Source organism: Podarcis liolepis (assembly GCF_965112155.1).
Source record: "Podarcis liolepis genome assembly, chromosome: 18".
Lineage (NCBI taxonomy): Eukaryota > Metazoa > Chordata > Lepidosauria > Squamata > Lacertidae > Podarcis > Podarcis liolepis.
In genome coordinates this window covers 2,743,178-2,766,510 of record NC_139572.1, presented here as the reverse complement: position 1 = coordinate 2,766,510, position 23,333 = coordinate 2,743,178, and the positions used below count along the sequence as shown (strand labels likewise).

The 23,333-nt window shown below is 49.6% G+C and overlaps 2 protein-coding genes and 1 long non-coding RNA gene across 15 annotated transcripts in view; 1 reads left to right on the top strand and 2 right to left on the bottom strand.

The window, feature by feature from the left end:
- The window catches only part of LOC310697639, a 57,648-nt gene that overhangs the window by 19,423 nt on the left and 14,892 nt on the right, over positions 1-23,333 (top strand). The window contains exon 2 of the long non-coding RNA XR_014521126.1: positions 14,550-14,894. This is a non-coding gene — a long non-coding RNA (uncharacterized lncRNA). The remainder of the gene's footprint in view (positions 1-14,549; positions 14,895-23,333) is intronic.
- LOC310697467 (serine protease 57-like) lies at positions 739-7,509 on the bottom strand. The gene is made up of 5 exons (XM_083484153.1): positions 7,168-7,509; positions 4,611-4,785; positions 3,793-3,937; positions 2,903-3,163; positions 739-1,377 (listed from the first exon to the last, which is right to left on the bottom strand). The coding sequence occupies exons 1-5, from the start codon at positions 7,235-7,237 to the stop codon at positions 1,225-1,227; spliced, it is 804 nt and encodes a 267-aa protein (XP_083340279.1). The 5' UTR covers positions 7,238-7,509; the 3' UTR covers positions 739-1,224.
- The window catches only part of PIP5K1C (phosphatidylinositol-4-phosphate 5-kinase type 1 gamma), a 41,808-nt gene continuing 27,089 nt past the window's right edge, over positions 8,615-23,333 (bottom strand). The window contains exons 14-20 of one of the 13 annotated variants that reach the window (XR_014520992.1): positions 22,487-22,519; positions 19,607-19,711; positions 17,728-17,860; positions 17,182-17,232; positions 15,622-15,696; positions 14,130-14,216; positions 8,615-12,118 (exon numbers count right to left, since the gene is read on the bottom strand). Coding sequence is in view for 10 of the 13 variants with exons in the window: in XM_083483790.1 (XP_083339916.1) it covers positions 12,116-12,118; positions 14,130-14,216; positions 15,622-15,696; positions 17,728-17,856; positions 19,597-19,711; positions 22,487-22,519 (442 nt within the window). In the remaining 3 variants the exon portion in view is untranslated. Of the gene's footprint in view, positions 12,119-14,129; positions 14,217-15,621; positions 15,697-17,181; positions 17,233-17,727; positions 17,861-19,596; positions 19,712-22,486; positions 22,520-23,333 lie in introns of those variants that run through there. The other 12 variants (XR_014520991.1, XM_083483790.1, XM_083483793.1 and 9 more) reach the window with 12 other exon arrangements.

The following is a 23,333-nucleotide window of genomic DNA, read 5'->3' as shown; positions in this document are numbered from 1 at the left end:
TAGGAGACGTGTTGTTTTTGGTGCCCTGTCGACTTGTCTCCCTCGCCTTCGACCGACTCTTTGCTCTCGTTCCCAGTTGTCCTTGGCTGGGCTGGAAAACGAAGCCACAAAGTCAAAACAGATGGGGGATGCTTTCGGCCGATGGGAGGAAAGCGTTTTCCGCCAGAGCCGCCGTCCCGTGGGGGACGGGCAGGTAGGGATTTAGGTTTGACGAGGCCCTCAGCTACTGAAGGTAATGGGGCCCTTTATATGTCCAGCTATCCTTTGTCAACAACAAATGGTCACTGTTTTTTTGTGTTGAATATATGCTATGTGGCGATTTACGGAGCCAATAGGTATCTAAAGCCATTTGCCCATGTTGCCCTGCAACCAGTCCATGCAGAATGTAGGCACCCTATATATAGAAAGGAGCAAAGAAGGGGTATTTTAGGGAGCAGGCGGGGCCCATGACTTACATCCCAGGAGCCTACACAACACAAAACACTGTTGCTGAATGCAGATCTTATTATATTTGTTTTTTATCTTAGATTTTGGAAATGTGCATCCAGTTTTTTTCCTTTTAAATTTTTTGGGGGCCCCTAAGAGAGCGGGGCACTAATCTATAGCTTGTTTAAAGGTAAAGGTAAAGGGACCCCTGACCATTAGGTCCAGTCGTGGCTCCTGAAGCTGAGGCTCCAATACTTTGGCCACCTCATGAGAAGAGAAGACTCCCTGGAAAAGACCCTGATGCTGGGAAAGATGGAGGGCACAAGGAGAAGGGGGCGACAGAGAACGAGATGGTGGGACAGTGTTCTTGAAGCTACCAGCATGAGTTTGACCAAACTGCGGGAGGCAGTGGAAGACAGGAGGGCCTGGCGTGCTCTGGTCCAGGGGGTCATGAAGAGTCGGACACGACTAAACAACTCAACAACAACATGAAATATCTCCAAGGAAGGAGAGCACACTGACTCGTGAGGGTGTCAAAAAGGCTCTGTTCAGCAGAAAATTATTCCACAAAACCACACAAAAATAACCATTCTCTCTCTCTCACACACACACACACTCACCGTGGAGTCTAATGGGGACGACAGTTCCTGCTTTTATAAAATGGAGAGTTTATTTTTAATTTTTTTAAAAAGCTATTGTTATTCCAACTCCATCACTTCCTTCCTGAGGGGAGGACAGAAAATTCTCCCCAACACGGCCTTCGCCAGAGACACACACACACGCGCAACTTGCTCCAGTTCAAAACGTCTGTAGTACGTAACGGATCCAGGCGATGTATTTGGAGACGCGAGTGTAGACGTCCGGGAACCGGCGGTCCCCACAGCGCCGTCCGTTGAAAGAGACGATCCCGTGGACTCTGGAACCGCAAAGCAAGGGTCCGCCTGAGTCGCCCTGGCATGCGAAGGAGACAAAGGTCAGTGCCACCGGTACCCACTCTGAAGGTAAATGTCATAGAATCATAGAATCCTAGAGTTGGAAGAGCCCACAAGGGCCATCGAGTCCAACCCCCTGCCAAGCAGGAAACACCATCAGAGCACTCCTGACATATGGTTGTCAAGCCTCTGCTTAAAGACCTCCAAAGGAGGAGACTCCACCACACTCCTTGGCAGCAAATTCCACTGTCAAACAGCTCTTACTGTCAGGAAGTTCTTCCTAATGTTTAGGTGGAATCTTCTTTCTTGTAGTTTGGATCCATTGCTCCGTGTCCGCTTCTCTGGAGCAGCAGAAAACAACCTTTCTCCCTCCTCTATGTGACATCCTTTTATATCTTTGAACATGGCTATCATATCACCCCTTAACCTCCTCTTCTCCAGGCTAAACATGCCCAGCTCCCTTAGCCGTTCCTCATAAGGCATCGTTTCCAGGCCTTTGACCATTTTGGTTGCCCTCCTCTGGACACGTTCCAGTTTGTCAGTGTCCTTCTTGAACTGTGGTGCCCAGAACTGGACACAGTACTCCAGGTGAGGTCTGGCCAGAGCAGAATACAGTGGCACTATTACTTCCCTTGATCTAGATGCTATACTCCTATTGATGCAGCCCAGAATTGCATTGGCTTTTTTAAAGGAGCCCTGGACGGTTAAGTCCAGTCAAAGGCAACTTTGGGGTTGCGGCGCTCATCTCGCTTTCAGGCTGAGGGAGCCGGCGTTTGTCCACAGCTTTCCGGGCCATGTGGCCAGCAGGACTAAACCGCTTCTGGCGCAACGGGACATCAGAGCGCACAGAAACACTGTTTACCAACCTGCTCCTTGGTTTTCGAACACTTCAGAAGTCAAACGGACTTCCGGAACGGATGAAGTTTGGCGCTTTTGTTTTTGCTGTTATTTTGCGTTTTTCTTTCTGAGGCTTTTTCGGTTAATTTACTTTTGTGACTGTTTTTTGGAACCCAGTTCAGCTACTGACTGATTGTTTGTGTGACTGCATAAATGGATAAAAGCCCCCCATCCGAACAGCGACCATCATCAGTGCAGGTAAAAAAAATAATAATAATTTGCATTTTTGTCATAATTGATTATTGCTTTCATTTCATGGATCAATGGTCTCATTAGAGCGTAAAATCCATGTTAAATTGCTGTTTTAGGGGTTGTTTTTAAAAGTCTGGAACGGATTAATCCGTTTTGGCTTACTTTCTATGGGAAAGCAGCGCGCCTTGGTTTTGGAACGCTTTGGTTTTGGAACGGACTTCCAGAACGGATTAAGTTTGAGAACCAAGGCACCACTGTATATGGTTTCACTTTTCATATTTTTATTTTGAGCTGTCGTTAGCAGACGCTCTCTCTCTGTTTTATATATAGATTAGAAAAAGAAATCTTTTGCAGAAACGAAATACATAAAAACCTGGCATTCGGAATTCAAGAAGGCTGGTTCAGAAAATTCTGATTTGGGCACCCCCCCCCCCCCAAAAAAAAATAGCACTCACCGAGCAGAATCCGCGGAGACTGGGGTCGGTGTTCGCGGCGCAGATCATGCAGCGGCGGATTTGGCCAGCCCATGATACGTTGCATGCTTTCCGGTCGACAATGGTTGTGTTGGCCTCCATCAGTATGGTGGGGATCGTCCCATAATTGGAGGTGTCCCCCCAGCCCGTCACGTGACACATGACTCCAGGGCGGGGGTCGGTGTTGGCTCGCGGGATCCTGACACGTTGAACGGCGTCATTGAAGACGGCAGAGCCGTTCAGCTGCAAGGTGAATCAGGGGACAAGTTTAGCGCTGGCGTTAAGCCTCTAGCGGCAGAACGGGGTATTTAAGCAAGGACAACCGTGACTCAAAATCATTTCGAGGTCCTTTATTCGCGGGTGGCGCTGTGGTCTAAACCACTGAGCCTTGGGCTTGCCGATCGGAACGTCGGACGTTCGAATCCCTGAGACAGAGTGAGCTCCCGTTGCTCCGTCCCAGCTCTAGCCAACCTAGTAGTTCGAAAGCACACCAGTGCAAGTAGATAAATAGGTACTGCTCCAGCGGGAAGATAAACGGTGTTTCCATGCGCTGCTCTGGTTCGCCAGAAGCGGCTTAGTCCTGCCGGCTACATGATCCAGAAGCTGTACGCCAGTTCCTTCGGCCAATAAAGCGAGATGAGCGCCGCAACCCCAGAGTCGGCCACGACTGGACCTAATGGTCAGGGGTCCCTTTACCTTACAACAATAAATTTAGAAACAATGTACAACAAGAAACTATCCCAGGGAGTTGACTCAGTCACCTATGGAACCGAGTTTGGGGATTTTCATGCCGGACTATTTTGAGTTGGGCGAACCCCCAACCCTTAATAGAGCAGAACGTATTTAGCCAGGACTTCCCTCGCCCCACTCACTTTGAGCAAGCGGATGTCGTTTGTCACGGTCCCAGAGTTGTATAGCGGGTGAGCGATGGATTCTTGCACCCCGAAAATCTGCTGCGAGGCCTCGGGGGCCGCGAGGGAGTGGGCGCCGAGCACGATGCGGACGGATGGCGATCGCCTGGAGTTTCAGTTTGTAAAGCGCGGTTACAAAGCAGATGATACGGACTGATTTGATCAGACCAAAACCAAAAAATATAACTCAGAAACAATGGAAATGTGTAAATGATTATTTATGTAGACAAAGATTCAGTGTAAGGTATTGGTTGTGTTTAGAATAGATGTGGGACGCGGGTGGCACTGTGGGTTAAACCACAGAGCCTAGGACTGGCTGATCGGAAGGTCGGAGGTTCGAATCCCCGTGACGGGGTGAGCTCCCGTTGCTCGGTCCCTGCTCCTGCCAACCTAGCAGTTCAAAAGCACCTCAAAGTGCAAGTAGATAAATAGGTACTGCTCCAGCGGGAAGGCAAACGGCCTTTCCGTGCGCTGCTCTGGTTCGCCAGAAGTGGCTTAGTCCTGCTGGCCACATGACCCAGAAGCTGTATGCCGGCTCCCTCGGCCAGTAAAGCGAGATGAGCGCCACAACCCCAGAGTCGGCCACGACTGGACCTAATGGTCAGGGGTCCCCTTTACTTTAGCCTTTGGACTATAATGTAACTTAAATAGAAAACTATCTTTAGAAAGATCCCCCCCCCCGGCATTTTATTTTAAAAAATATATATAAAATATCTGATTTGTTTCAATTTTTAAAAAACAGGAGCATTGATTTTTTATCCCCCCTGGTTCCAACTTACCTGGGCATCAGGCAGTGAGCCGCCGTCATGACCCACTTTCGGCGCACCAAGAACCCACCGCAGACGTGTGCCCCATTCACCTGGATGGAGGCCATGAAGGGCTGGGAATGGGGCACAACTTCCTTGCCCCCGATAACCCAGCCCCCCGAAGCGCTTGGGGCGAAGAACCAGAGACCTGTGCGAGAAAAGGCCGTCGGGTGAATTGGGTCCGGACGGCAGCAGGTTGCAGCAGAACTATTTAAAAGCAATTGTTTTCCAAAGCTGCGTCAGGAGACAATAGAAGGAACATTTACAGTCGGAGCTCGGAAGTCAAACAGAATCGGTTCCGGAAGTCCGTTCGACTTCCAAAACGTTCGGAAATCAAAGCGCGGCTTCCGATTGGTTTAAGGAAGATCTCGCAACCAATCAGAAGCCGCGGAACCAGACGTTCGGGTCCCAAAGAACGTTCGCAAACCGGAACACTCACTTCTGGGTTTGCAGCGTTTGGGAGCCAAAACGTCTGAGTATCAAGGCATTTGGGATCAAAGGTACAATTGTATGCAGTTTCAGCAGAGTATGGACTAGTTTAGTCCCAAAAGGATATAATTTTATTTGCAGAGTAATGGATAGGTATCTTTTCAAAATGACAGCAAGGCTGTTCTTCTATGGTTCTCCACGGCGTGTTGTTATGAGCAGGGATTTTCAACTCCGACAGATATGAAAAGAGAAGGACTTCCTTGTCTTGGAGGATGGATAGCGGCTAAATGGATTGAGGTCAAATCCCGACAAGACAGAAGTGCTGTTTCTGGGGGACAGGGGGTGGGAAGATGTGGAGGACTCCCTGGTCCTGAATGGGGTCACTGTGCCCCCGAAAGACCAGGTGTGCAGCCTGGGAGTCATTTTGGACCCACAGTTGTCCATGGAGGTGCAGGTCAATTCTGTGTCCAGGGCAGCTCCATCTGGTATGCAAGATGAGACCCTCCCTGCCCGCAGACTGTCTGGCCAGAGTGGTGCATGCTCTGGTTATCTCCCGCTTGGACTACTGCCATGTGCTCTATGTGGGGCTACCTTTGAAGGTGACCCGGAAACTACAACTAATCCAGAATGCGGCAGCTGGTGACTGGGAGATACTGCCGGGACCATATAACACCGGTTCTGAAAGACCTCCATTGGCTCCCAGGACATTTCTGAGCACAATTCAAAGTGTTGGTGCTGGCCTTGAAAGCCCTAAACGGCCTTGGTCCAGTATACCTGAAGGAGCGTCTCCACCCCCATCATTCTACCCGGACACTGAAGTCCAGCTCCGAGGGCCTTCTGGCGGTTCCCTCATTGCGAGAAGCAAAGCTACAGGGAACCAGGCAGAGGGCCTTCTCGGTGGTGGCGCCCGCCCTGTGGAACGCCCTCCCGTCAGATGTCAAAGAGAACAACAACTACCTGACTTTTAGAAGACATCTGAAGGCAGCCCTGTTTAGGGAAGCTTTTAATGTTTGATGCTTTATTGTGTTTTTAATATCTTGTTGGAAGCCACCCAGAGTGGCTGTAAGTAATAGATGATGATGATGATTACTGCATTGCTGGGGATTGGACTAGATGACTCTTCGTGTTCCCTTCGAATTCTTATGTAGATTCTATGAAGGCTCCCTATCAATGTTTAGACATCAATACAGTGCCAGTTATCTCTGTGAATTTGCTGGGTCTCCTTCGCCTACTCCTCACACGCAGCAAAAGAAAAACCAAAGTGTTGCTTCAGATTAAACTGAAACAGCCGTATGGCGAAAGGTGTCAGATACATGCGAACTGATGTGGTTTTACATGAGGAAGAAAGGTGGGAGATGAGAGACAGAGAAGCCTCAGGGGAAATATACTGTGCGATATCTAGAGTTGGAAGAGACCACTGGGACCACCTAAAATCTTGTTTGCGTTTATCTACCGATAAAAGCATTCATGTCCCTGGCCTATTACAGTGTCTCCCAAATTTTTTACACATCGCTTCAGAAGACAGGCGAACGAACCCCAGTGCATTGGAAGAAGCAAAGATGGCCAGTGTCAAAGCGATGATTCTTTGACATCAACTTCGTTGGACTGGTCATGTTGTGCGGATGCCTGATTATCGTCTTCCAAAGCAACTCCTCTATTCCGAACTTAAAAATGGAAAGCGTAATGCTGGCGGTCAACAAAAGAGGTTCAAAGACTCTCACAAGGAAAATCTTTAAAAATGTAGTATAAACACCGACAACTGGGAAACACTGGCCTGCGAGCGCTCCAGTTGGAGAATCTTTACCAAAGGTGTCGTGGGCTTTGAAGACACTCGAACTCAGGACGCAAGGGAGAAACGTGCTAAGAGGAAGGCACGCTTGGCAAACCCTCACCAGGATCAACTCCCGCCCGGAAACCTACGTCCCCACTGTGGAAGGACGTATGGGTCCAGAATTGGCCTCCACAGTCACTTACGGACTCACTGTTAAAACCGTGTTCATGGAAGACAATCTTACTTGGCTACGGGGGATCGTCAAAGATGACAGTGACAGCGTCCTCAGGGTGGCAGAAACCCGAACGCACCCAAAACTTCCCATCTTACCTGCTAGGAGAAGGACAAGGAGGAACCTTGGCGTTCTCGCGAGGAGGAACGCCGGAGAGGCTTTTGCCATCTTCAAGGAACGGGATCTGTATTCGAGGGATCTCTGGGCGAAAGGATTCGACCGGGAGAAGAGATCTTTGGAGGGGGGAAAAGGAGCCTTCCTTTAGGGAAGCAGCTCAGAGCTTAAAACCAGCGCCTAACCCAACAGTGGAGGTCGGTGGTTTGCTTTCCTCCTCGTCAGCGCAAGGGAAGGATCCGGGAAGGCGTTACTCAAGCCAGCGTGGTTTCCTCATCCGGGGGGGGGGGGATTAGGAAACATTTTCCACCAGGCCCCCTGAAGAGGAAGAGTCCAGGGGACGAAAAAGGATGGGAGCCTTTACTCTGGTATATCTAAATAAAAAAATTCCTTCCAGTAGCACCTTACCTATAACACACTTCGTTGGTCTCTAAGGTGCTACTAAAAGGGATGCGGGTGGTGCTGTGGGTTAAACCACAAAGCCTAGGACTTGCCGATCAGAAGGTCGGCAGTTCGAATCCCCGCAATGACGGGGTGAGCTCCCGCTGCTCGGTCCCTGCTCCTGCCAACCTAGCAGTTCGAAAGCACGTCAAAGCGCAAGTAGATAAATAGGTACCACTCCGGCGGGAAGGTACAGCTTCCGGGTCATGTGACCAGCATGACTAAGCCGCTTCTGGCGAACCAGAGCAGCGCACGGAAACGCCGTTTAGCTTCCCGCCGGAGCGGTACCTATTTATCTACTTGCGCTTTGAGGTGCTTTCGAAGTGCTAGGTGGGCAGGAGCAGGGACCGAACAACGGGAGCTCACCCCATCACGGGTTTTCGAACCGCCGACCTTCCGATCGGCAAGCCCTGGGCTCTGTGGTTTATACCACAGTGCCACCCGCCTCCCAATAATAATACCACCTTTATTGTCATTGTACAACCCGTGTACAATGAAATTAAACAAGCCTCCCTACCCCACAAACGCTCAATCTCTTATCGAACAACACACCACCTTGCAAGTCAATTTCGCTATGTTACGTTAATATTTTCTATTATTTATATGCCGCCCAAAGCCGTCTCTTCCATGCAGTTGCCCAACCCCCTTTGGAAGCCATCCAAGCTGGCCTTCCCTGCTTACTGTGGCAGAGAGTTCCACGGTTTAATGCCGTGCTCCGCGAACGACTCCATAAGCTCCCTGGCTGTCTTTACAATGGCTCTGTACTGTTTATTTACACACGAGATCATTTCAACAGATGGCGCTGCTTAATCTTTTAATTATCTCTCAAGTTTCCTCTTTTTTGGGGGGGGGGCGAGTGTGGAAAGCTCCAGGGAAGCAATTTATAAACGAAACAAGCGGTTATATAAGAACGCTCAGCTCGATTGCAGCCAAACGGAGGAAAGAAAGAGAAGCGAGAAGGCAAAAAACACACATAACCCAAGAAAGGAGTGCTTTTACCATTCTATTTTATTAGATATTTCCAAAAATAAAGGAGGGGAGGGGAAAATGGAATGCCAGAAGGTGGCGACGGACGACATTGCATACAAGAATTCCACCTTGTCTCCGTACGGTTCTGCGCCTGGATACAGAAATCTGGTTTGTCGTCGCCTCTTTCGAAAAGAACAGAGGGGCAGGGAGGAAGAAGAAGAAGGAGGAGGAAGCACAATGGGATTGTCCACTTACTATATCAGGCAAGAGAGCTTTTCCTTTTTTTAAAAAAAAGAACCCCCCCCCCCCAAAAAACGAAAACACTGAAATTCTCCTTAAATAAAGCGTTTTAATAATAAATTACAACAGTTAAAAACGAACGGCGGGGAGGGGCCCACACCCGACGGGAGCTGAAATAATAATAATAATAAAAATAAAAATAATAAAATATGCTTCGATGCCCCAAGCCTTTGGGCTGAACGGGAAAAGAGGTACGTCGATGGGCACGGCTGGGCCGCGAGAGACCCTCTCTGCTCTTGAACACACCAAGGAAGAGGTGGGGAGATATGGGGAGGTGGGATAAATGCCCCCACCCCAAGGAAATAACTTGATGTAACAGCTCTCCTGTTTTGTAGGATGAGGTTGCATCCCCCCCCCCTTTTTAAAAAAGCAACAGGATTTTGCTTCCCATCCCCAATATAAGAAGTTTTGGATCTTCTACATGGGAGCCAAAAAGCTCATGGTCTATAGAAAGGATGGAGGATGAAATCATCACACACTTCAAAAAAAATCAACCCCACAGCTTATTTACAAAGGGCGGAGGAGATAAATCTTTCTTTAAAAATCAAGAGAGGGAGGAATTATTTCTGTCGGGATGCATTGGTAGATATACGCATATATATATATCGAGAGAGAGAGAGATAAAGGAAACCGCCTCTGGTTTTACAGCAAAACTTCCATCGTTAACACAGCGATTTACACTTCTGGAAGAGGGGCGGGCAGGGAGAAATCCCAAACAGAAGAGGTGATATGTGACCATCGAACGAGAGCAAGCCCTGCAGGATTTCTGCCCCCCCCTTCCCAAAACCCTGCGCACCCCCTTCTGTACAATGCACGTCAAAACGGGGGTGAGCGCTCAAGTTCCGAAAACACGTTGCAAAACGAAATAAGAACCGGGAGAGATATAAATATATATATATTTATAATGTACATACAGACACGCACACCCCATGGATCTAACTTCTAAGAAAATAGGTCCGATGTCGCTCCCTGCTGGCCGGTCTTTCCTGCTGAAATGGGGAGATGGGGTGGGTGGGAAGGAGCGGCTCCCCGCTCTGACAGGGTGGGCTCAGCTGTTTTGGGTGCTGGGCGGGAAATTTAAAAGGGTGGTGGCGGCAAACACAGCACAAGCAGCGTCGGGAAATGGCAGCCGGGACAGACTTGGCCAACCGGGCGCCCCCAGGCAGCTCGGACTGCAGCTCCTATCGCCCGCGACGTGGGGCAGGGCTCCAAGCTGGCGAGAACTTCCGCGGAGAGGTCTTTGAGGGCGGATTGTCAAGATGGAGGAAAGGGTGAGCAGGAAAGGCGGGCGAAGGAATCAAGGAGTAACGTCCCAGGTTCGCAGAGCTTTGCAACCGGCTCTCAGGCGCCCCAAATACGTTCCTGTCGTTGGACTGCAAAGCCAAACGACTCTAGAAGGTGCTGGCAGGTTTCTTTGACAAGGAGAGAGGGAGAGATCTCTCCCCTTAAGTCAAAGAAAGGATCCCTCTGAATCTGGGTGGAGGCAGATTACTAGGACGCCGAGCAAGGGCAAGGAGAGCTTTTCTGTGTTTCAAAGGCAGATTTGGAGCTCTGCCGCATGGAGAGGCACGGCCGGGCTTCCTCTTGAAGGCTGCGCTAAGAGAGAAAAGCCCTTTCCCTTCTCAGGGGCTATTTAAGGAAACCGCTTCCCCAAAAGGACATTTGTCTGTGCAAACAAAACAGACGGCGAGAGTACGCGCAGGAAAGCTAACGCAGCCTCGGCTACAGAAATGTCTCGCCTTCGCCGTCTTTTCAGGGACATGCGTGGGGCAGCCTTCGAAAAACCTCCAAGAAGCTTTGAACTGCAACTCCCGCCAGCTGCTGATGGCAGCCGCAGCCCAAAATGTCAGGAGGGCTGGATTTGTAACACTGTCTGCCGTCCCGGCACGCGGCAGGCCTCCTCTCGAAGGAACCGCGATCCGTGCTGCCCGGGTCTCGGTTTTGAAGAGCAGCGTACGAGACACTCAAACCGGTCACGTCCCAAAGACCAGGTGGGCGGAGATTGTGAGGAAGGGGAATTTTTCAAGAGAAAAAAAGCTGCTTCGCCTGCATAGCCTCGCCAGACAGCTCTTCCCTCTGCCTGTTGCATCCTGCGGTGATAACCAACTCCGGTTAACACTCGGAGGCACGGAAAAGCCTTCTCCTGCGGGCTGCAAGGTCCTCCAAAGTCGATGCGGTGGAAGCGAGCTGCCTTTGGCCACCGGAACAGGGGACTGGTTCCTTGCACTTCTTTCAGGAACGCAGATCAACATGGCAAGAGGAAGGGATAGGGCCGTCTCTCAACCTCTCCGCCAGACACGACGCCGTCTCGCCGAGATCCCTGGGCCGGGCCAGCTGTGCGCAGATGCTCAGCAGAAGCCTTCGCTTAGAAGACTCGTGCGCTGAAGAGCCCCTGTGGATTTGGGGGGGGGGGAAGGCCCGGTCCCAAACTGACACACAAACGCACAAAATGCTCAATGTTGAAATGAATGGCTCACAGGAGCCAAAATGACTGCTTCTTCGCCACATCTACGGAGACAGCCTTGCCAACCCTGGCACAGCAGTATTTCTGACCACGCCGCGTTCCTTGGGGGCTCCTTGATCTCCTCACTTTCTGAGCGAAAAGCCGTTCCCCACCTCCTGGGGAATCGGGGTGGGGGGTGGGGCGGCCACCCGGGTGACCAACCGTGCAGCTTCACAACGCCACCCCCCTCTCCTTCGCGCCCCCAAAAGTGCAGTAAACTGTTCCTTAATAATCATTCTTTAAAACAAAAAGAAAAGCACGACAGTGCTACAATTCTGTGCAAGGACAGAAAAAATAAATACATGATTTTAAAATAAAACAGAGAGAGAGAGGAAGTTCACAGTATCACATACAGACAGGTAGCTACAATATAGTGCACTTTGAGGGGGGGGGGATATATATGTATAAATTGGTCACTACCCAGAATTAAGGGGCCCTTTCCCAGCTTGATACATGCCCCCCCCCCCCCAAGAAGGAGGAGCTGTTTACAGGTCGTTGCTAGAATGGATATAAATACACATTTTGAGGGGGGAGAGGACGAGACGCGGTTGACGGAGGTTTTTCTTCCTGTCTTCTCCAGGGCCGGGTCGGGATCCAGGAGGGGCGACGACGTCCCCCCAGTCCCAGCAGAGTAGCAGCAGGACTGGGCGAGAGGGGACCCTGCGACTGGTGGCAAGAAGGACGATCCGTTTCTTGGGGTTGGGGGCTTTGCATAGAAGTTACTGCAGGAGGGGGACAAAAAAAAGGAAAAAGAAAGGAGTTACTAGAAGAGAAAAACAAAAGAGTTTCTGGCTGGTATTACAGTGGTACCTCGGGTTACATACACTTCAGGTTGCATACGCTTCAGGTTACGGACTCCGCTAACCCAGAAATAGTGCCTCGGGTTAAGAACTTTGCTTCAGGATGAGAACAGAAATCGTGCTCCGGCGGCAGCAGGAGGCCCCATTAGCTAAAGTGGTGCTTCAGGTTAAGAACGGACCTCTGGAACGAATTAAGTACTTAACCCGAGGTACCACTGTACTATCTTGCAATCTATGCTCGGGGCAGGTGCGAAAAGGGGGTTCGGAAAAAGGCATCGACGCACGATGCCAGCCCCACGCGGCCGGCCGAGACTCATGCGCCGCCTTCGTACAAATTGACACACATATTGTGGCGTAGTAAATCCCACAGTGATTGTGGGGACAGACGGCTGCCGGCGTATGACCCTTGTTGATTTAAAGCAGGGTTTTCCCGAGCTGGGGCTCTCCCACTGTTGTCAGACTACAACCCCCATCATCCCCGAACGCTGGAGGATGGGAGTTGTAGTCCGACAACAGCGGAAGAGCCCTAGCTTAGGAAAACCCTGCTTTAAAAGCTGTGTTGGCCGTCGCTGCGCGAAGGTTAAGGTTCTTTTTCAGAGTTCCACTGCGTTTTTCAACAACCTGCCCGCCCAAGATCGTGGAAGCTCTCGCACCTGAGACAGAATGCAAGGTAATATACCGCATCTGTAAGGTAACCCGCTGGCAGCTAGAACGGCTTAGGAATTATACCCGACTACAAAATTCTCCATTTCGTTCACTGATATAAACCATGAAGGGGTAAACAGGTAATGGAGAAAGATTTCTGTAGTTCAAGATTCTTGGATTAATTTAAAGGTAAAGGGACCCCTGACCGTTAGGTCCAGTCGTGGCCGACTCTGGGGTTGTGGCGCTCATCTCGCTTTACTGGCCGAGGGAGCCGGCGTCCAGCTTCTGGGTCATGTGGCCAGCAGGACTAAGCCACTTCTGGCGAACCAGAGCAGCGCACGGAAACGCCGTTTACCTTCCCGCCGGAGCGGTACCTATTGATCTACTTGCACTTTGACGTGCTTTTGAACTGCTAGGTTGGCAGGAGCAGGGACCGAGCAACGGGAGCTCACCCCATTGTGGGGATTCGAACCGCCGACCTTCTGATAGGCAAGTCCTAGGCTCTGTGGTTTAACCCACAGCGCCACAAGACCCTTAAAGTACCACCTGACCCCTTATATCCCTCCCTGGTCGCTGAGATCTTTGGGGCGGTCACTCTCAATGGTTGCTCCTGCCATGGCTCAAAGGCATGGCGTGTAGGCCACACCAGGAGCTCTGGAGTTAATTTTGAGGGTCCGACTCTGTGGCGCTCCCTGCTGGCTGAGATCCGACAGGTGCCCTCCCTGCTAAACGTCACAGCTGGGTTCTCAAGTTCAAAAACGCGCTACGCCCATTTTTTTAAACTTTAGGTTTCGCCACGTGGTTTTTGTATGCTACAGTGGAACCCCTGTTTCCGAACGTAATCCATGCCGGAAGAGCCGTCCGACTTCTGAAACGTTTGAAAACCAAAAGTGGAAGCCTCGATTCAATAGGGAAACTCAAAACAGAAGCCGCGTCCGACGTTTGGGTTCTGATAAAACCGGAACGTTTACTTCCAGGTTTTCAGTGTTCTGATTAATACCGGAACGTTTACTTCCAGGTTTTCAGTGTTCGGGAGCCAAAACAAACGGATCCGTTTGAGAAACGAGGTTTGACTGTATATACACGCACGCTGTTGTTTCGACCAGTTTGTGGCGCAAACCGGTTTCGTGTGGCCGTCCACAGCAGTACAGGATCTACAAATGTTGGGAATAATAAGGCAAGCTTTCAGGGACATGCAACGAGTCCGCTTCATCAGGACGCGATCAGAGAAGGAGCTTTCCCCCCGCGACCCACAGGGTTATCTCATGCATAAACCCCAGCGACTTACTGTATCGCTCTCCTCGTCGGAGACAGAGTGGATCTGAGTGTTATAGTGGAGCGGCGAGTACACCCAGCTCCGTTCGTCTGTTGGCTGCTGCACAGCAAAGCAAGAGCAAAGGCAGGAAGGAGAGGAAAACGAAGAAAGAGAAAGAGAGAGACAGACAGATGAGAATAAGGACAGTTCGGAGCACAACTGTGTAGCAGGAGAGAGAAAGAGAGCGCGCAGAGCACAGGCCAGCCTTTCTCCAAACAAAGGGGTGCCTTTCGGATATTTTAGGGCTGCGGCTTCCCTATCCGCTGGCCTCGAGAGGGGAGATGGGAACGCTCCCCTTCTGCAAAACAACACCAGGAGAGTCTGGTCTGCTCTGCTCCGCCTTAACTAGGAATACAGCACAGCCGGGTTTGAGTCCTGATGGAGGTGCAAGAGCTGGGATATCTGCGCCCCACCTTCCAAAATCTACGGGTGCTACTAGAGAGGCAATGAAGTCCGGAGGGGTTCTGGCAGGGTTGTGAGTCTCCCTGACTCAATACTGAAATAGATTCTATAAATATGTGTGTGTGCATGTACATATCTCTCATCGGAGTCTCCTTCCTGCGTACCACCAAGAATTTGCTCTCTACTACCTTGCAACAAAAACGAAAGAATTTCTGCCGTGGGGAAAGACCAACGCAGCTGGAAGAGTCTGCCATGAGTTCACTATGAACTATGAATACCATCTCCTGGTCTGCCCCGCAGAGGACCTTAAGGTCCATGAACAACCATAGTTTAGGGGTCCCGGGCCCTAAGGAAGTCAGTCTGCCAGGGTCAGGGCCTTCTCAGTGATGGCTCCGACCTGGTAGAATGCTCTGTCCCATGAGACCAGGGCCCTGCAGGATTTAACTTCCTTCCGTCGGGCCTGTAAGACAGAGCTATTCTGCCTGGCCTTTAATTTGAATTCAGCCTGATCTTTTATTTCCCTTCCCTTCCTTCCCTCTCCCCTTCTTTGAAGATCACCTGCTCTGAGACCCCACAGCTAATTCTCCCCTGGCCTCCTCGCTGGCCCAAGTAGGACCAATTCAGCCAACTAGCCCTGGGGATTAACTAATGCTTATTTCCCCTAAATTGATTTTTGAATTTTATTGTTATTCACGTTTTTACACTGTGTTTCATGCTGCTTTTATAATGAAGTGTTTTAAATTTGTTGTTAGCCGCCCTGAGCCCGGTTTTTGAACTGGGAAGGGCAGGGTATAAATAAAATTATTATTATTATTATCCACTCCTGTCTCGCCTCGGCCTCAGTTTTCCCCATCTGCAATATGGGGAGAATACCAGCCTATCTTACCGGGCGGTTGTAGAAATGCTGCAACGTAACTACATAAACTAACCGTTTGTGTTAGGGCCGGCTAGCTTAGCACTGCGAGCGACATTCGGCCTCAAGGAAAAAGGGGGTCCCTCCGCCCCCACAGCACCCGGGGCATTTCGAAGCTGCGGCTGAGCCCCGCCAGCGAATTTCACTTACGTCCCCAGAGGAAACCGAGGCGGCTCGGAGCCTGCGCAGGCGTGGGGAGTAAATCCAGTACCTTCCGTCTGTGAACTGGGTGGCGCACGGCAGGGCAGATGATGGAAGATTTTTTTGGGGGCGGGGAATAAAGAAAGCAGGGAGAGGGAGATGGGAAAGGATGAATGGGAGGGGGAGAAAGAAAGAAAGAAAAAGATGACGTTGGAAGGGGTGAGAATGAATGATCATGAAACAGAGAGAAAAGCTGATGGAGGCAGTTTTTGTAGGGGGAGAGGAGGACTGTTGCTGGAACTCAAGCTGCATGGAAAAGGTTTTGCAGGAGCTCAGGTGCGTGAAGGAGGAGGTTGCTGCGGCAGGAAAACCATTGCAGGAAGGCATGCAGGGATGCAACTCAGGTCGACACCCAAAATAAAAAATACAGGTAAAGGTAAAGGGACCCCTGACCATTAGGTCCAGTCGTGGCCGACTCTGGGGTTGCAGTGCTCATCTCGCTTTATTGGCCGAGGGAGCCGGCGTACAGCTTCCGGGTCATGTGGCCAGCAGGACTAAGCCGTTTCTGGCGAACCAGAGCAGCGCACGGAAACGCCGTTTACCTTCCCGCCAGAGATGTACCTATTTATCTACTTGCGCTTTGACGTGCTTTCGAACTGCTAGGTTGGCAGGAGCAGGGACCGAGCAACGGGAGCTCACCCCGTCATTGCGGGGATTCGAACCGCCGACCTTCTGATCAGCAAGTCCTAGGCTCTGTAGTTTAACCCACAGCGCCACCCGCATCCCGTTAGATAGTAAGATCCACGTCAAATTGCTGTTTTAGGGGTTGTTTTTTAAAGTCTGGAGCAGATTAATCCGTTTTGCATGACTTTCTATGGGAAAGCGCGCCTTGGTTTTGGAACGGACTTCCGGAACGGATTAAGTTTGAGAACCAAGGGACCACTGTACAGAGGCTGACCCCCTTGGGCTCATCGAACTCCGTTTCATGTACGATGACTGGCAAGGTCTCCCCCTGGGATTTGGGGCAGATTTTCTTCCCAAATCCTACCTGGAAAGGCTGAACTGAAGAAAGGGAAGCTACACCTCCCATAGTTGCAGAAGCGATGAATACAGGAGAACGTTGGGTTTGTTTTTTTTTGGGGGGGGGGCAGGAGAAGGAATGACACACTCAAAAAACATCAACCCAAAACAAAGCCCCCAGGAAAGTCAGAAACACAGCAATCCACAAATGCCGGATGGCCAATTCCAAACAGCAAATGTTATAACGAATAAAGCAACCGAGGGGTTTCCACTTCTCATGCGTTTTAAACCACACGGCGCAGTTTTTGTTCTAAAAAAGAGCGAAACGAAAAGCAAAACAGGAGCCGATTCCCTTGCCACTTCCTCGGGGAAACGAGTCTCTTTTTCTACTTATTTACGGTGGGCATTGCAAAAGCAAGATTCCATGGAGGAGCAGGGCTGAGGAATAACTGGTTTAAGTTCTAGCAGGTTTGGCAAAAAGCGAACAGACGGGATTCGGCGTGAGAATCTGCGCCCACTCCAAATGCACACTTCAGCACCCAGACTCACTTTGACCCTGATTCAGCCTCCCTAGACTTCGTCCTCTGAACCCGATTCCGGCTGGAGAGAAAAGAAGCGAGGCTGGTTCACCGATAGCTCCTGGGAGTCATCGCCTCCTGGGTTGTCTACCCAACTCAGGGGAAATACTGCAAGCTTGTCTTACGACCAGTAGCAGTCCTCCGGGGTTCCAGGCATCACCCCTTCCTGGGCTGCCTGCAGGCTCTGAACTTTCTAACACCCTAGTCCTCATGGTTCCGAATAAAGCGCTGGCTTGAATGGGAGCACCAGGAAACTGCTTTCTGCAGAGGTCAATATTGTACCCAAGCAGCTCTCTCTGGAGTTTTGAGCCCGGGACGTTCCCAGCCCTACAGGGAGATTTGAACCCAGGACCTTCTGCCCCCCCCAAACCAGATTCTGTGCCCCCGAGCCACAGTCCGGCTGGCGTTTTCATGAACTCAAGGGGGAAAGAAAAAGAGGGAGAGGAGGCACAGCGAGGGCCAGTCGCTTTTCTGACCCCCGCTGTTTTCATTCGTTCATTTGTAAAACGGAACTTACAAAATATATATCCGGGACGGGGAGGTCTTCCTCGTCCGAAGCTTGGCTGGCGGGCTCGGAGGCCTGGCTGGCTGTCTCCACCTCCGCCGATGCCTTCGACAGCACTGTGGCGCAAGCCAGAGAGGTCGCCTCCCTGGAAAAAGACCAGAGGGTGTGGAAAGAACAGTCTGAGTCTCGGCTATTTGCTTGCAGGAGCGGCCCTCCCCACTGCGACCCCTCGGAGCCACTGGGTCATAGAATCATAGAGTTGGAAGAGACCACAAGGGCCATCGAGTCCAACCCCCTGCCAAGCAGGAAACACCATCAGAGCACTCCTGACATATGGTTGTCAAGCCTCTGCTTAAAGACCTCCAAGGGAGGAGACTCCACCACACTCCTTGGCAGCAAATTACACTGTCGAACAGCTCTTACTGTCAGGAAGTTCTTCCTAATGTTTAGGTGGAATCTTCTTTCTTGTAGTTTGGATCCATTGCTCCGTGTCCGCTTCTCTGGAGCAGCAGAAAACAACCTTTCTCCCTCCTCTATGTGACCTCCTTTTATATATTTGAACATGGCTATCATATCACCCCTTAACCTCCTCTTCTCCAGGCTAAACATGCCCAGCTCCCTTAGCCGTTCCTCATAAGGCATCATTTCCAGGCCTTGGACCATTTTGGTTGCCCTCCTCTGGACACATTCCAGTTTGTCAGTGTCCTTCTTGAACTGTGGTGCCCAGAACTGGACACAGTACTCCAGGTGAGGTCTGACCAGAGGGTCGACCTGGCCCAGCACTGACCGGCAACAGCAGCTGCCCGAGATTTTCACGCAGCCCTGTCTGGGGGGCTGGTTCAGGGCCATTTTGCTTGCAAAACTGAGCTTGGCCCCTTCCCCAAACCAAGTGCCTGTCCACCTGTCGACAGAGCCTGCTCAACCCTTGCTCTAGCACGGAGGCTGCAAAAAAACAGCGGCTGGGACGTTTTGCACGCATTACAAAAACGTAACTCCCGCAAATAGAAAGCTTGCACATCAAAGAGAGAAGCAGCCTTTGTGTTTTTTAAAACTTGGCTAGCATTAACCTCACCCCCCCCCAAAAAAAATGTAGGGGAGGTTGTCAGTTTGCATTTCTTAGTGCGGAAAGTATTGGTCTGATGTGTACAGATTTTTCCTACTCCAATTAATTCAAGAGGGTTCTGGAAGCTCCTTTTGTGTGAAAGCAACAAGCAGAAGGTTTGTGATGTTTGGGTTATGCCTTCAGAGAAGCTGAGTACAGTTGACTTAATGTGGTTCTGTTATCTTTCTCTGTCAAGGTCAGAATAATAAGGCCAGAAGGAGACTGGGTTTCACTTTCTATCTCTTTTCCTTCTGGTGTGGCCTTCTGTACATAGTATGCTATAGTGTTAAGGTTTAGGCTTATTATAAGCTATTTTAAGTTTAAGTTAAATCTGTTGCAACTGGATTTCTTATGGACGGCGCCAATACTGAATACATTGGATTTGTGACCATTCTGCTCACTTATTTGCCTTCAGTAGCAGTAAAGTTCTGCTGGGTGAAATACTAATTCCCTCTGGTCTTAATTTTTTGGGAATCCTGCAACATCTTTTAAGTTTCTATTCTGCTAGCTATATGTTGGAATCTGCTTGGGATCAACACGGAGTAGAATTCCGTGACACAGGGCCCTCAAACAGAAACTGAACTCACTCCCTGGGGTCTGTTTAGGTTTTCCAGACCCCTTGCTACCCTGGACGCGGTTTGGCCGGCGCCCTCCTGACCCTTTCAACAGGGAAACGCCAAGGAATTGGGACACGAGGCGCTTCCTGCTTGCAGGACAGGGTCTTCTGTGCCCCCCCCCATGTGCCTGGAAAGCTTTCGCGTGCGTCCCGGCACAGCAACTTGCCCTGACCCTGCGGCAGCCATGTCTGGAACCACGATCTCGACGTCGCACTTGGGCTTCAGTTCCACCGTGATTTGCTGGAGGTCGTCTTCTGCCCGGAGCTGTTCGCGAGACCTGCAGGTTTGGGAGGAAAGGAGATGATGATGATCATCATCATTATTCTATTCATTTCTATACAACTTTATACTTTTAAGAAAAAGTTTAAAGACTATTTACAAAAACATTATAAGTTGTATGAATGTTAAGAAAGTGCACGAAAGGAAATAACATGGCACCAGCAATTTAGCTGAAAGATATATGAGAATAAGTGGAATTTAATGATAAAGATGAAACTTGAAGTAATGTTATGTCTAAACCAAGCAGTTAAGCACTTGATAAAAATACCTAGAGGCATAATATATGAGAACTAGAAAATAAGAATTGAAATAAGGTAATAAATGGCTGTTTATAACTTTATTATGGAGAACGCAGGAAAGGGAGATGTGAGGAAGTCCAGATAGTCATGAAAAAACAATGTATGAACGGTTATGATCTTTTTTATTCTATGTTTATGTTTTTGTCTACTTATGTTTTCTTTGTTTGTTACTTTTTGGTGAAGGTATTGTATATGTTTGGTGATTTTCTTTTGTTTAAAACTTGCAATAAAATTTTTATATATATAAAAAAGAAAAACCTCAAAGCAGTTTACAGCATATTAAAACATCCATAAAACAATCCAAAAACAAACGTTTCCGAAGAAAGTCAAATATAAAACGTACAGTCAAATTAATGTAATTAAACAGGAAACTAAAATACTATCAAGATTTCAAAATAAAACAGTACAAAGGTCAACTACAGAATGCATATTTAACACAAATGGAGCTAACCAAAAAAACCCCAACTTAAACCTTTCAAAAGAAATCATTACCAAGTGAAGTCAAATATAAAATGCACATAGAAAACTGCATCATTAACGAGAGGATGAAATATTAAATATTATCATAAGCGTGACACGGCTGTTTGGCAGCCACAAGAAGATGGGGCAAAAGGATCTAATAATTAGGATTTGTTGGCAGGCCTAGCGATGTCCCTCCAGTCCTAGCAGGAGCCCCTTTAGTAGAGCTGGTGAGATTGGGCCCCATCCCCCTAGGCCAGGTGGAAAGTGTCAGGAAAAAGCAGCAATGCGAGAGCGAGCTGCAAGTTGCTGGAATGCAAAACAGGATGTTGATGTTTGGGACTGTACTATTGGAACAAAGGGGCAGTCTATTCACTGTGCTGAGCACCGGATGTTAGCTCAGAGTGTCATCTGACCTGTACTGGAAGTACAGGGGTGGAGTTTAACTCTCTACTGTTGGAGACTGGAGAGTGCAGGCGTGTTTCTCTGTACTGCTGCAATGACAGAAATAAAGCGATGTAAATAGATTTCTGTCTGACTCTTTTCCCACTCCCTGGGGAGGCAGGGAGGAGAGGGGAGAGTGGTGTGTCCCTCTCACTCTGAGTGGGATCGCCGATAGTGACCTTGCCTGTATCCTGCCGGGAGACGCAGACGGGGAGGTCAACAAGGATCTCAAGCCGAATGCCTGGAGAATGGCCAGTTACCTCTGACTGCGGCCTGAGAATCCGACAGAAAGGGCTTGCAGGGAGAGGCCTCCACGACTCACAGCCAGGCAATGAAGCTCAAGGGCACGGGCTTCAGATTCCTACCGTTTCCTCCTCCTCCATCAACTGAAAGCTACCCAAGATGGCGGCCATCGCTGGCCCTCCTGTGGCAGGGAGTTCCATAGTTCCAGCTACCTGGAACAGAACTTTTTTTGGTCTGTCGTGAATCTTATTAAAATGGAAGCGGTCTCCAGGCAGGGGGGGTCTCCGGGAGGAAATTTTCCTTGCGTTGAACCTTTCGGATGGAGCCGCCAGGAATGTTATATTGCCTACACTGACTGGCAGCTCTCCAGGGTTTCGGGTAATGGGGCATTCCTGCCTGGTGAGGTACACGGTTCTCCTCCCCATTTCATCTTCAACAGCCCTGTGAAGTAGGCTGAGATATGAGACGGCGACTGGCTCCAAGGTCACCCACAGTGGGCTTCCTGACTGAGTAGGGATCCGCGGCGCCCCAGGTCACTGGCTGCAATTTATTAGGCACGTATTCGGCCCGGGGCACTGAAATCTACCCGGGGCACTGGTCCCATCACCTCCTGGCCAATAGAAGGGGAAGAAATGGAGGCAGTGAGAGATTTTACTTTCTTGGGCTCCATGATCACTGCAGATGGTGACAGCAGCCACAAAATTAAAAGATGCCTGCTTCTTGGGAGAAAAGCGATGACAAACCTAGATAGACAGCATCTTAAAAAGCAGAGACATCACCTTGCAAACAAAGGTCCGTATAGTTAAAGCTCTGGTTTTCCCAGTAGTGATGTATGGAAGTGAGAGCTGGACCATAAAGAAGGCTGATCGCTGAAGAATGGATGCTTTTGAATTCTGGTGCTGGAGGAGACTCTTGAGAGTCCCATGGACTGCAAGAAGATCCAACCTCTCCATTCGGAAGGAAATCAGCCCTGAGTGCTCACTGGAAGGACAGATCCTGAAGCTGAGGCTCCAAGACTTTGGCCACCTCAGGAGAAGAGAAGACTCCCTGGAAAAGACCCTGATGTTGGGAAAGATGGAGGGCACAAGGAGAAGGGGACGGCGGAGGACGAGATGGTGGGACAGTGTTCTCAAAGCTACCAGCATGAGTTTGACCAAACTGCAGGAGGCAGTGGAAGACAGGAGGGCCTGGCGTGCTCTGGTCCAGGGGGTCACAAAGAGTCGGACACTACTAAACAACTAAACAACAACAACACTGAAATCTACAGGTGACTGTGATGATCCACTCCTGGGAGACACAAACTGTTAGAGGAGAAGCACTCGACTCACCTCCCGTCATGTCCCGAGGACTGCGTACGCCGCCTGCGAAGGAACAAGCAGGGCGTGAAAAAGCTAAAACTTTCAGCGTTGAATATTCTTTTGATCTATATACCTGTTGTACGGAATGACTCTATATACCTGTTGTACGGCAATGGACTCTACGCGCCCTAATGGCGGCCAAGAGACCGATCTTGATGAATTGGAAGAATTGAAAATATTATCCGCTTTAATCGATGGACTGGGAATATGACAGCACTCACAACTTATGGACAGGCGGCTTACGGATGCAGACTTCGTTTGGATAAATTGGACAGCGCTTGGCATCAGTTTATACAGAACGAAGCAGGCGATTAACAACTACATAAAGTAATACCTTGGAAGACTAACGGAAGCCATTCTGGAAAGCCATTCGACTTCCAAAACATTTCCGAAGCCGCGTCGGACATTTGGGTTCCAAAAGAACATTCGCAAACTGGGACACTCGCTGGGTTTGCGGTGTTTGGGAGCCAAAATTTTTGAGTGCCAATGCTTGGCTTCTAAGGTACGACTGTATGCGTTAGGGTAATAACATTGTATATATTTATATAAGAATGGACGGGAGTATATTACAATGCATTCTTGCATATTGTTTCTTTCTACATATTTTTGTTCTTTTCTCATTTTCCTTTCCTTTTCCTTTACAGTGGTGCCTCACAAGACAAAATTAATTTGTTCTGCGAGTTTTTTCGTCTTGCGAATTTTTCGTCTTGCGAAGCACGGTCAAGTCGCAACTGCACCTCTTCAAGCGGTTTTAAGAAAAAGGAAACAAACTCGCAAGACGTTTTCGTCTTGTGAAGCAAGCCCATAGGGAAATTCG